The sequence below is a fragment of the Helicoverpa zea genome, chromosome 26, assembly GCF_022581195.2.
Source record: "Helicoverpa zea isolate HzStark_Cry1AcR chromosome 26, ilHelZeax1.1, whole genome shotgun sequence".
Classification (NCBI taxonomy): Eukaryota; Metazoa; Arthropoda; class Insecta; order Lepidoptera; family Noctuidae; genus Helicoverpa; species Helicoverpa zea.
The window spans coordinates 6,355,957-6,370,054 of NC_061477.1; the positions used below are offsets into that span (position 1 = coordinate 6,355,957).

General features: G+C 34.3%; 2 protein-coding genes across 2 annotated transcripts in view; one reads left to right on the forward strand and one right to left on the reverse strand.

Moving 5' to 3' along the window:
* Positions 1-691: 691 nt before the first annotated feature.
* On the reverse strand, positions 692-10,094 carry LOC124642960 (protein FAM98B). Its single transcript, XM_047181769.1, has 10 exons — positions 9,933-10,094; positions 8,440-8,672; positions 7,379-7,518; positions 6,807-6,942; positions 6,191-6,345; positions 5,565-5,765; positions 4,781-4,858; positions 4,191-4,408; positions 3,623-3,810; positions 692-2,306 (listed from the first exon to the last, which is right to left on the reverse strand). Exons 1-10 carry the CDS (start codon positions 9,968-9,970, stop codon positions 2,119-2,121), a joined length of 1,575 nt encoding a protein of 524 aa, XP_047037725.1. The 5' UTR covers positions 9,971-10,094; the 3' UTR covers positions 692-2,118.
* Positions 10,095-13,631: 3,537 nt separating this feature from the next.
* The window catches only part of LOC124642952, a 75,282-nt gene continuing 74,815 nt past the window's right edge, over positions 13,632-14,098 (forward strand). The window contains exon 1 of the mRNA XM_047181751.1: positions 13,632-14,024. Coding sequence (XP_047037707.1) covers positions 13,838-14,024 — 187 coding nt within the window. The 5' untranslated portion in view covers positions 13,632-13,837. The remainder of the gene's footprint in view (positions 14,025-14,098) is intronic.

Genomic DNA, 14,098 nt, shown 5'->3' on the forward strand with positions numbered 1-14,098 from the left:
TATTGTCGCCGGGCGGCCATTGCTTTGGTTCAAACTGAAGTTGTTGCTTGAGGTCGATAGGTGGCGCTCAGAGATTCCTGTAAAGATGTATATTAAGAAGGTAAAGAAATAACGAAAATATAGTAAAGCCTATTTTAGCAAAAACTAATATTGAATTTAGGACATACAACATTCGTTCCTCTTAATTTTGAAGTATAAAGTGTGAATATGATTAAAAGAAACCACAACTTTTATTTATATAATGTATTCATTAAGGGCTGATTTTTCAATCATGAGTTAACTTCTATCTGAGGAATAAATATGGCGGTTTGACATATTTTCTTTACAAAAGCTGTCAAAACGTCAAACCTATTCCTCAGATAACAGTTATCTGGCGATTGAAAAATCAGCCCTAAGAAAACTTGTAAATCAGAAGAATAACATACAGAAAATTGTATTATTAATTAATTAATTAATAGAAATAAATAAAATAATAACTATTTGCTTATTATTAATTGTCCATGTTAAATACATATTGCTATAATTTTCAAAAGGCCTCGTTAATCAAAGTACACATTTATGAAGCTTGATAATGTGTATAATATTGAGATTTCGAGATTTCGATTCTCAATCTTTCCAATAATTTTGTAAACATGAATCTAGTACAATTATTACTGTAAACAGTAATTCATGCAATTATATAATAGTGGGGTAAAAACAATACGAATGAGCTATTCATAGAAAAAAAATTATATAATATTTAATATAGAATGAGTTTTTCTAATGCAAATCCATCCAGGGAGTTCACATTTGTTGACAAATAAAATGGTATAATATGATATATTAGAAAGATAATAAATCAGACCATATATATTAAATAAATTAAAATATAATCCAATCAACAAATTCTGTTAGCCCTTTTATTGTATTTATAGAGCTACTAAAAGAAGAGCTGGTAGTAATTTCTGAATAGGTATTAGAGTCAAGCTGAAAATTCTATAATAGGGTAGTTTCCAGGGTCGAAATAATGAAATAATATTTAGTCCGCTTTTTATATAATCAAAAAATATCGGATACGTATTTTTTCTTTTTTTTTAATAAACATAAAATGACAAAGATACAACGCTTCAAAAATTAGGAGTGGGGGCCTTTTAGGTCACAGAGTCCTGAAAACTGTAGCACTATGTAAAGTCACACTCAACTTTAATAAGCTATATATTAATAAGTTCTGATCCAATTTAAAATAGAAAAAAAACGTATCGCTTAATTTTGGACAATCTACAAGACGGACTAATTATTATTTTTTAGGAAACTAGCCTATAGCAGAAATACTTGTCTTATAGTTCACACCAAATAATTTTGCAACTCTGAAGTTATGCATTACTCCTTGCACATTTTACGTACAGATTTTACCCAGTAACTTAGCTTGTCCGAAATTGGCTACTGTTGACTTTACAATAGTCAAGAACACTACTGCGTTTGTGTTAGGCGTCGTATGGCTAACTTCAGAGTTATAACATTATTTGGAGCAAATTATACCTTGCTGGCGAGTAGTGGAACTTTAAATCTACGAGCCAGTTCTTTTTTAGTATTTTGAACTTTATTTCGCTTGTAATAAAAACTCTTTTTGTAATAAGGCATCACCTGTTTTGCAGTACAAACTATTGGAGTTCTACAATATTATAATATTACGATTATAATTATGTAACGCACTATGATATACAACCTGTTGTTACTATTTCTATTTATTTGATTTCTTTATATATATTATAATATGTATGTATATATTTGCTAAATCATTCTATAGGTCGCTCGCCTTTCGATATATTTAACGTAATTTCATAGAAAATAATATCATATTAATATATTACATGTGTAAGTTACGTTTTTTGTATTGATCTTACACTACATTTTATTGCGAAGTTTTTCATACTTTAGGAACATAATTTTTCAGTCACCATCTATAGCGAATTTACGATTCATTTTCATTAAGAAAAAAACAACAACAAAAGGCCATCTCCTTTTAACTTCGAAATTGTACCAATACAAAAAACGTCACAATATTTGGACTAAATTGCAGCAATATATGTTAACTAATTTTATGTTTACGTTTGACAGTATAGAGGGTGTTTGATATTGTCAACGTCGCCCCCTGTATTGTCCGCGGCCGCGTCGGTCCCGGTCGTCGTGTTCGTTCTGGTAACCACCTCGGGAGTAACCCTGGTTAGGCTGGTAACCCTGGTTGGACTGGTAACCCTGGTTGCCTTGGTAACCTTGGTTGTTTTGGTAGGGTTTCTTGTAGCCTCCGCCGCCGCCGCCGCCACCTCCTATGAAATAGGGTAATTTGTAAAAAAAAACTAAGATTAAAATACTTGCTAAATAAATTAAACAAAACAGTTTAATTATTGTTCTCAAACATATTGCATTTCATTACAATATAGATATAGGAATGTAAAAATTTTGATATATTATAGTTCGGCCATTCAGAGAATGCGTTCCTGACACGTCGCGATTGAACTGACGACGTAACTTTGCAATGGCGTTGCAGTTACGATAAAAATATTTTTGCTGGTTGTTTACCGTTTTAACAATTGAGGAGCATTAAAACAACATTATTATATCAATAATCAATGAATGTTATAATTTTGTGCCAAACTGAGTGTCAAATAACTTGGTAAACAATATTTTTCTAAATCTATACTGCGCTATTACAAGGTTATGTCAGCGGTTTATATTTTGTAGTGCTGTGCTAAAAATAACAGGCAAGTATCGTAATCTGTTCTTATACAGTTATAATATAAAATAATACGTTTTGATTTTCTTTTTAAGAATTGGAAAATAATGGACTATAAGACTTAATTATAACGTTTATGAAATATAAAAATAAAACTATGACCAAACCGCATTTTTATACTTAGATTAAAAATGGTAACCCCAAATGGCGTTATGGGCCGCCATTTTGTGACGCTAAAACAGTCGTCCGTTGTCGTTTCGTGCGCATAGACCACGTTTTTCAAGTGTTTTCGATCTGTTTTTATTTGATTACCCGGCTTTTGTTAGACCGAGATATCAGGATTGATTCTGTTATTGATAATAATATAATTATACATGTAGGCGAAGATGATGATGAAGACACCACCTCCTCAAGCAAATCGGAGTCTGATTAATATTCTGTTCGCACATTCAATTCAATGTACTTGTAACAAAGAATAAATAAAACAATTTTATTATATGAATATTACCTTTTTTTGGTTTCCACTTAAATAACTAAAATATAAAACAAATGATTCCGCCAATTTAAAACGAAAATAATCTTAAAATAATGCGGCGGTTCATTTTGAAGGAACGGTAACGAACTCAGTGTTATGTTGTGCCCATCACTAGTCGTGACTAACTGATAGGTGTCAGGAACGCATTCTCTGAACGGCCGAAGTATAAAAACTGATAAAAAACAAAAATTGATGTAAATATTGATCTTCAAAAAGTACTGATAATTATCAGCCTAATAGCCCAAGTAACTTGAAATTACTATTTGACTTTTCTTTATCTTTTAAATACTGACTGACCAATCAAATTATTGACGCTAAGTTCAAAACAATTTTTACATAATTTTGGAAAATAAATGATTTATAAAAATAATTACCTTGATATCCCTGATTAAAGCTGCCCATACTATCGTACCCTCCCTGCGCATACTGGTTATAACCACCATGCTGATTATAGTCGTGACTCTGGTGACCCTGACCCTGACCTTGACCTTGGTAAGAATGACCTTGATTGTTGTACCCGCCGGGAGGCACCTCGTACGTTTGATAGTTTCTGTTTTGAGGCCTGTTTTAAGATATAAAAGAATAAAAAACATATTTGAACATGTATGAGCAAGGTAAGGTACTTTGAAAGCGTCAACAATGATTAAAAACACTATAATATAATTGGGATTTGATATAAACAGCAGGTATATAGAAATAAACGCTATTCTATTATATCCATATGATAAATAAACGATATTGCTTACACTGATCTATCGCTGTTCTAAACTTTGTTTTTATGAAGTCTAAAACTTTAATTTATAACATGATGAGGTAAAAGGACCTAATAAGGAGTTTGATATGTACCTACTCAATAATGCCTTATACCATAACACAAAAATCAAGTCCAACAATTGACATTCAATAGACAGACAAATGACAAAGCAACACAAAACAACATACCTGCCATGATCACCCGCTCCCTGACTATATCCTCCCTGAACTCTACCCCTTCCTCCTCGTCCCCCTCTGCCGCCGCCCTGACCTCCGGGATGACCGTGACCTTGACCTCCACCGTGACCTTGACCTTGACCTCCCTGTGCGTTGTTGTATGAAGGCTGTGCGTTATTGTAACCGCCGCCGCCGCCTCCTCGCCCGCCGCGACCGCCACCACCGCCGCCCTATGTGGACATTTATTGTGAACATATATAAACGTCACAAATGGAATAAGTGAAATGAAATATGAATGGCACATGGCAACTTTTTTTGTCAATTTTAAATAGTCGCAGGATAAAGGACATATAGTATAAAATTCATTTAAGGATCTTTTTTATCTCTGTATGGCTTTACAGATTACATATTTTGAAAAACAAACAGTTGGCATGACATGTCACTCCGAAACTAAAATTACACGAATTGACAAGCACATAATGTGTTATGTTTTTCTGAACAGAATTTTGGTGGTGACTGGAAGCCGGCCCCAATATAGTAGGGAAGACAGCCGATACATTGGTTATAGAAAATGCAGTATAACAATACGTATTATTACTTACAGCATTTCTCTGTTGCCAGGAGGGCATTTCAGGAGGTGGTGCTTGCTGCTCGTTGGGACGACCTCCTCTATCCGGTACCTGGGTAGAAATTAACCATTATCATATGTTTTATATATTTTTTAAAACAATTCGAGCAGTTTTACTAATTAATTAGAAAACATTCGAGCTCGCGCCCTAGCTCTTCATTTACTAATCTTTACTGAAAACCAAAACACAAGGACTGCTTAGTTTGGTTGCAGTGACTGGGTTCATTTATTTAGAAATTAATACTGCCAAACTATTTTCTTTTCTGTTAAACTAGTGCAGTAGAAAAAATAAATAATTACTTCTCATTACTTATAAGATGATGGTAGATTTGATGTAAAATCACAATTTTATTTTAGCACAGCATGTTTTCTCCTCCCATCCTCTTATTCTTATATCTGCCATCATCTCACAAGTTACATTCTTTCTAGTCACATTGACTCAGGAGAATATAAATATTATAAAGCTGAAAAGTTTGTTTCTTTGTTTGCTTAAACACGCTAATCTGAGGAACTACTGGTCGATTTAAAAAAAATCTTTCAGTGTTACGTAGCCCTTTTATCAAGGGAAGCTATTTTATATACTATAGCTTTATTTTTATCCAGTTCGTGCAGAGGTTCCCACGGGATGCGAGTGAAACCACTGGCAGAAGCTAGTGTATTTAACAATACCATAGTTTAGTTACAGCTTTTTTACTGTCCCACTGCTGGGCACTGGCCTCCTCTCACATGGAGAAGAAGTAAGTATCACAAAATCCTACCTGTCCAATAATAACTTTATTGACATCAGTCTGAGTGTTCTTCCTGACAGTAGCACTGGAAGTCTTCTCAACATGTAGCAGTGCAGTCCTGGCTGCGAGGAAGTCTGACAGCTTGACGTCCGGCTTCACTTTGAGGAGTTCACGTTTGGGACGGTAGGTGGACTGGATTACATCCTTCTTTGATTTTAGACGGTCTGACCACTGCAATGTAGAAAGTTCAGGAGTTTAGGACATTTTTAATTATGTAAAAAAAAAGTAATAATATGTTAAGTTCTGTTCCATATTTGTTTAATAGAACTTTACACATTCATATTATGAAACAATATTGTATGCAAGCAGGACTCGATCCAAGCCTAATTGCCACTTACAATAGACATGTTATTGATGAATGTGAATAATATATTGTAAATGCTTGAGTATTTATTAGAGTAGAAAATTTTTTTAGTGCGAAAAGTACTAAGGACGCGGTTAAAACTTCGGGCTGAAGCTAATTCTTTATAAGAAGCCCCACTAAATTTTCAACTAAAACTGCTCTTATACTCAGCTGCATCCAATTAGACTGGACACCAACCCCAATATACTTGAGAAAAGGGTAGACAGATAATGATAAAATAACCACTATTTACCTCAAAACTCTGTATAGTACACTCTAACCGAGTGATGAGCGTTTCTCTCCTCAACCGGTACTCTTCATACATCTCTGTGAACGCACTCTCTAACTGTTTCCAATCCTTCTCTGTTAGCGCCTTATTGTATAGCGGCTTGCCTACTAGTTGATCACCTGGAAATCATAATAAATTCAATTAATATACATAAAAAGAGTTTGAGGCTAAACAACAGTGAGATTAAGCAACGCTTGGTCCGTGGATGGGTGACCATCTTTTCATCCTTTATTGTACACCATACAAAGTAATACAGGAGAATACAAATAAATATGGATGAGTAACCGTAGGCAGTCGTATTGCTAAAAGCTTCTTCCAGACAACACCTGAATGAGATAACCAAGATGTGATAGTGTAGTCTAAATCTGTGTTTCCGAAGGCACATATAATTGGTGGGCTCCAGCTGTCATTTAAACATCTTTGGCAGTTATTACGGGTAATCAGGAACCAGAATGTCCGACAACCAAGGGATATAAGTTTGCCTGGGTAACTGGGTTGAGAATGTCAGGTAGGCATACATTTGAAACACAGGTACTCAGCTGCATCCGCTTACACTGTAAGCCAGCTCCAGTATATTTACCTTCTTTCTGTATGGTATCCTTAAGCTTAGTTTCCAGTTTGGAGAACAGCATCTCTGGCGTGATATTGGGAGGCGGCTTGTTGAACTTCAGGGCTATTAATATGTCCTTCAAGTCTTTGGCTGTGGGCGATTCTTGCTGTAAAGGATATAAATAATATTACATAGTAACACCATACTTAATTTAACTATTATTACTGAGTGAGGACAGGCTATAATATAGATAAAAATAGAGTTGTAAAAAAATATAATAAGTTGGGTAAGATTAGGTTTTATATATCTTTCAAAACATACATGGAGTCTAAAATGGATAATTTTTAACAAACTTAAAAAAAAGAAGGAAGTTCTTAGTTCCGATGTTCGTATGTATTTTCACTATCAGATCAATAGATCCTCATCCTCTTGCCTGAACTTTGATAGAACTTTAAGTAAATTACTGGTAAGCGTCTTAGTGGAACAGTGACTCTTCATTTCTTAAGACTTGTACCTACAATTATTTAAGTATAGTCTGAGACAGCTCTCTCACAAGTTTCCTAAATCTAACCCAGGTTTATAAGTATCACATAATAAATTACCATAACAATCTCCATGCCAGCACCCTGCTTCTCCTTAGGACAGTCTACATTGACCATGCGAGCGGCCATCAGCTCCGACAGTAAATAATCCAGAAGCAACAGCCGATCCTCTTTTGTTTGAAGTCGGGAAGACATATGACCTGCAAACATTTATATATATATATATTTTTAAGCAAATGTAACTTAAAATAAAGTTATACATTATATAAATGCAACTTATCTATACTAATATTATAAAGCTGAAGAGTTTGTTTGTTTGAACGCGCTAATCTCAGGAACTACTGGCCCGATTTGAACAATTCTTTCGGTGATAGATAGCCCATTTATCGAGGAAGGCTATAGGCTTTTTATCCGGGTTCGTGCGTTCCCACGGGATGCGGGTGAAACCGCTGGCAGAAGTTAGTAACTAATAAATGGCATTTTGATTGATTACATACTTTGATAGGGATTAAATTAGTGATATTTGGTTATTACTCATCACAGTTGGTAGCTAATTGTGATAAGATTTGATGAAATTCATAATTATATTTTTTTTCTTTTACATGATACATTTTTCGAATCAACTGATGAATCACAAAATTATCCCAAGCTATGTCAGTCCTATATATCTCTTATTATATGTATACTAGCTGGTGCCCGCGACTTCGTCTGCGCAGGTTTAGTATTTCGAACAATATGTTTACAAATTGTAGCCTATGTGTTATTCTGATGTATAAGCTATATTATTGTAAAGTTTCATTAAAATCCATTTAGTAGTTTTTGCGTGAAAGAGTAACAAACATCCATACATCCATACATATAAACTTTCGCGTTTATAATATTAGTAGGATTAATTTTTATTTAATCTATTGGATATTTATGGTGATGGAATATAGTGAACAACTAACACATACTGTTATTGTGAGGGAATACAGAGTAAACTACTGAAACTGAAACTATAACTTGTCATGTATAATACTAATGATCTCCTATCATAAATGGTGCAATTGAAATCAGTTGTTACAATCCTAACAATTGAGTCTATTTTTATAGCTTGTTATAACATAGAATTTGTACTTTACCTGTGACTAACTTCTTATAAGGACACTTGAGTTCCTTCAGAAAAGAACTGAGCTCCAACAAGAATGAGCTTGACTCGTCAACATCATTCATCATGTTAACTGTCTCCTCGAGGTTGCATAGCGTTTTGATCTCTTCGGCCAAGATGTGGACCAGCTTAGTGAACTCCAAGGACTTGGGGCCACCTTCCAGTGCTTTGGAGAACGCTGCCTCATCGGAGAGTGGGCCTTCATAGCTGAAAAGAGATGTTGGATTGAATATTGGATTATGATTATATTGGATTGGATTATGATTCCATTTATTCTTTTAATATTATCTTTTCACTAGGAATGTACCTATTCTGATTTATGTAATTGACTTTTGAAGTTTTGTAAATGAAATAAAATAATAAATTCAAGTCCTTATAAATGGTGCCTAAGTCTTACCAATTAATTTGATTGGTTTTGCTGAACGATGTTGAAATGTTATTTTTATTATTTACCTACTTAAACTTGCCTTATATTATTCTTATTTTTTCATTACAAAAAATATTTTTTAGTTAGTAGTAGTGTAGTAATAGTGAAATCTAAAAATAGTAATGAAACTCATTTTTATGTTTCTTTGTAATAAGGTTTCACCATTCTTACAATATACTAGTCAGCACCAAAATATTTTGATTATCTAATTTACGATTTTAATCTTATCTATTTGAAAATATTATGACATTTAGAACTAAAGTACTTACTGAAGCTTATCAGGGGAAAATGATTCCTTAGTGAACTAATTACACAATTATTTTATTTATTAAAATATACCAGTTAGTGTTTCAAAAGAGATTAGCATATTGAAACAGGCAATATGAAATAATTTAGTTAAGGACCAAGAGTTCCTCAAGAGCACTTAAATAAGATATTTTAAACAAATATTCTTTTAAATATTTCACTAAGCATTTCAATTTATTTTTATTTGTTGCATTTGCTTGTTGAGATTGTCCTTATTGCACAATGTTTAGCTTTTATACAAAAATTATGATGCAATTTATCTATAAGGCTTTAAGAAAAATAAAAGGACATATTGATTCATAAAACTATTTTTTTACAATAAAAACATTTTTTTTATTATTGATTTTTAAGGCATTTAGCAAACAATACTTGGTCAAAAAAATAAAAAAGAATGATATTTCTATAAGATATATTGTATATACATACTTTGTTTAAGCTATAGGGCGTTCTTCAAACATTAATATTTACTAAATTAGCTACTGACTTCAGAGTAAGTAAGCTTCGCCAACGCAACAACTTAAAAACTTGGCATATTGATCCAGAATAAATACTTCAAACTTTTCGAATATATGCTTAATTTAGTTTAAAATAACTACAACACCATACATAACTTACAAAGACAAAATAATGAATACTTTCCCAATTATTACGAGAAATAAAACCTATTTGAATCAACATATTTCAGAGATCTACAAAAGGAACGATATAACCTATAATTGGATTAAAAATCTTACCCCAAATCGTTTAAGGAGTCCAAAATATCGTTTTCCATGTTTAAGGAAGTTGGATTAGCATTCGCGCAAATGTATTATTGCTTTAAATATTTGTGAAAATGAAAATTACACTGCCGGTGATAAAATGATTCTCTAGGAATAACCATAGACAACTCTACTTATAGCCAGTTATAGCTTATATGTCAAAGATTGAAATCGACTTGTCGGGTTGTCGTTCGCTAAACAAGTTTACCCCTTTTAGTTTCTTCAATTCCGTCCGGATTGAACTTTGGGTTTTAAAATAATTTCAAACGCTCTTTCTTGATAAGTAATGTTTATCGATTTGTAATTATTGCGAGTTGGTGTCGAGTAAAACTAATTCTCTTACTTCAAAAAAATAAGTGATGCTTAGATAAAGAAGCAAAAAACTCAAACTGCAGATTTAATTTACAAGCCTATCGACACTGTGTGCATGGGAGTAAAAACGGCGATTGATAATTTCCCATCTAGTAATAAAAAGTACTTGTTAAGGTCATAGTATACCCTAAATAAAGGGATTTGGAATACTTATAAGCTTGCAACACTGTAATTTTAATACCATAGACAATCTCAGCCACCCACAGCTCTGTGAAGTTGAAGTATGAACTTGTTGGAGCTTACTCGCGAGCATATTTATGTAAGATAGGTACGCAATAATTATAAGAGCATAAAATAGTAAAGTGGTAAAAAGTTCTGTTGAAAATCACTAACATTTACGATATGTTTGACACTACGACTAACAGCATGAATGATAACCAGCAATCCTCATAGATGGCGCTGCTTTCATGACTAATACATTAGACAATTTTCCTACATTGTACCTGCAATCTGCATTGTATAGTCAGTCAATCCTAGATAGCTATACCTAGGCTATTCTTAATTACTTAGGTAGGCTACGTAATAATTAACAACTTAACTGGTACCCCTACTTATTATGTATTTTGGAAGGCAGGCATGCTATTGAAACATTTAAAAAATGCGCGCATTTCAAAATCATAAGGCGAGGCGCAGGCAAAAACGTACATAGGTAGCTAGCAACTAGTACTCCACTCTAAAATTCTTGGCTTGCAAGCATAATATTAATGTAACTGAAATTGTTCAAGTTGTTTCTGTCTGTCTTTTAATTTATATTCGGCGTTTTATGTTTTTTTTTACACTTTTAGATCACGCAGCGTCTAAAATATTTATTAGACCGGGGCTCTGAAACTTGAAAACCTGATGCATAGGTACTTAGGAAAACTGTTATGTCTGCATCGAACAATAATATTATTATTGAAATCGCCATGATTTATTCATTTGTTATTGTTTTAGCATGAGAAATGATGTCATGCAACCGAGTTACCTATACTTATAACTATTGCCCACGACTTATGTCTTACGGCGCACCTGTTAGTCGTATATATGTAGGTACAAACGAGCCATTCTCGCAATAATAACAACCATAAGTAAGTATAATTGGTACTTATATTCATTTTATTGCATACCTACTAGCCGATTTCCCGCGATTTCATCGGCGTTGCGTGAAACTTCTGCCCGTACCGGGATAAAATTTAGCGTTACTCGGGAATAGTGTAGCTACCCAACAGTGAAAGTACTTTACAAATCGGTTGAGGATTTTGTGGAGCCTTTACTTATTATATTGGTATAGATTATAGATTATTATATTAGAATAGGTAGCCTACTTTCATACTCCGGCCAAATGACCATAGATAATGTAGTGAAACTTTTCGAAAAATTTCGGTCGGTTGGAACCCGAGGACTCGTCAGGGCATGTGGAATAATGTGGATGTCGGACGTATGAGGGTATTTAACAGTCACATAACACATTCATCAATTAAATAAGCATTAGAGCCAATGAAAAACTATATTAAAACAATTTCTTTCCGAAGGAACTAGAGCGAATAAATAATATACAATTTCTACCTTACTTTCAACATAATTATTAATACTATTTACTTAAACAAAAACGGGTGCAATGTGAAAGTTTTATGCAGCCTTATCTACTCTCTTTTTTCACAATTTCTTAGCGATCATCAAATAACTTTGCTTGATAGTCAAAATAAGTCAAAATTTGGGTACGAACAAAACACTACTACGCAAGTCGAGCGACTGACTTCAGAGTGGTGAACTTATTTGAAGAGATTTTTCGACATCATATACTTCAAGTTTTGGTCATATACTTAATCATAGTAATTATAAACATTATATTAATTTAATGTAAAACCCCTTCGACTACAGGTGCCATAGAAATCTATAAAAAGTCGTCTTTTTAATATTCTAAGGGCCACTAATGTTACATTTGTAGATCTAAGTTTATAATATAGAAATTAAGCAGAGACATATAGTGTGATTTTAGTAAGAGAAACTATCAGATACATAACTTTTAAATATAAATAGGTAGGTACTTTCATATATCGGTCAAAGTACAGGTAAAATGCAACGCATACAAAATGTTTTTCTCCCTACACGATCGTGAACAATGACTGTCATGTCAGCTCGCTCATTGTATATAGTCAAAATGTTAAAATGTCAGTGCGCCATTGAAGGTGTGTTTAGACCGCATGCCAGTGTAACCGCATGAATGGACAAGACCAAACGCAGCATAGTTATAAAAAAGGTTTTAATTGCGTGCTTTATTTGCATTGACCTAAAATAGCTATAGTTCGGCCATTCAGAGAATGCGTTCCTGACACGTCGCGATTGAACTGACGACGTAACTACATTCATTGATTATTGATATAATAATGTTGTTTTAATGCTCCTCAATTGTTAAAACGGTAAACAACCAGCAAAAATATTTTTATCGTAACTGCAACGCCATTGCAAAGTCACGTCGTCAGTTCAATCGCGACGTGTCAGGAACGCATTCTCTGAATGGCCGAACTATAGGACCCTAAATAAGTAACCACCCTGTTTCCCTGAAGAAGTTAAGTACATAAAGAAATAGCAGGTAGGTAGGTACATAAACAGTTTTTCTGTGATTATTACTTACTTTAAGATAACTTACAAAACATCACGCACCCATCTTTTTGGTTCAAAGTACTCATTATAACTCGCTGATCCTAAAACCAGATCTACCCGATCCCTATAAAAAAGCGATTATGTATCACAACAAACTACGCGCATACACATACATTTTCAATATTAATCTACGTCTGTACATATATAGATAGTGTGTTGGTCGTATGTGTGAGTAAAGTGCGTTAGTGAGCGTGCGTGCACCTTCTCACAGGTGTTCGAGAGCGTCAGAGCACGTCAGAGTAGAAGGTCCACGTGTTAATTTTATTTATCAGTTTTGAATAGTTTTAGATAAGAGTTTGCCGTTCGATAGTTGTATCCTGTTGAATTGCTTGTCTGGACATTATCTAATGCCTTCGTCAAGTAGGTTTTTTTGAAAGAGGTCATAGAGTACCTAGAGGAACAAAGTATTCACCTCCTGGCCTATGAATGTTTTTAGGTGTCTTTTATTGAGATATAATAAGATAAACTATGAGCTGCGAAGACAATGTTGAATGTTATTAAACTTTGAATCTTCGAACAAAATCTCAAACATCAATCGTGTACCCTCTATCGTAACGCACGTCTGCTGCTGTCCAAACACGTTCTCCGCGACGCTCTCTGTCCCACAATCACAGCCTTTTCACAACCGAAACGGCTGTACGTACTACGACGAACAAGTACGAACGAACTCGAATCTACGCGGCGCGGCACCATAGTCGACCGCGAAGCCAGCCGCGGCGCACGTCTGTATCGCAGCGTCACAAAAAAGTTTTACAACGCATTCCGGATTCGATAACTTCAAATTTTAGGAATGTGATCGGTGTCAATCGTCAAAGCGAACCATCTATGTGCCATATACAGTGATGTTAATTTGTGTGGATTAAAAAATGGGTGTTCTATTTAATTTGGTTTTATTTGTGACCGTTTTGGTGCCTAGTGTTTTCGGCCAAGAGGCTGCGACGTGCTATGGTGCTGGCAGCGTCGCTGGCGCAGCTATCGGTGCTTTTATTGCTGCACTCCTTTTGGTAGCAGCTGCTTACTACTTGAGGAAACTGTATTGGAAATCGCGGAAAGGTACGTGAGTTATTCCGAGTTTTTTTTCGCGAAGCGCTCGCGGCTCCAGTAACGAGTTCGGCCCACGTATTTCT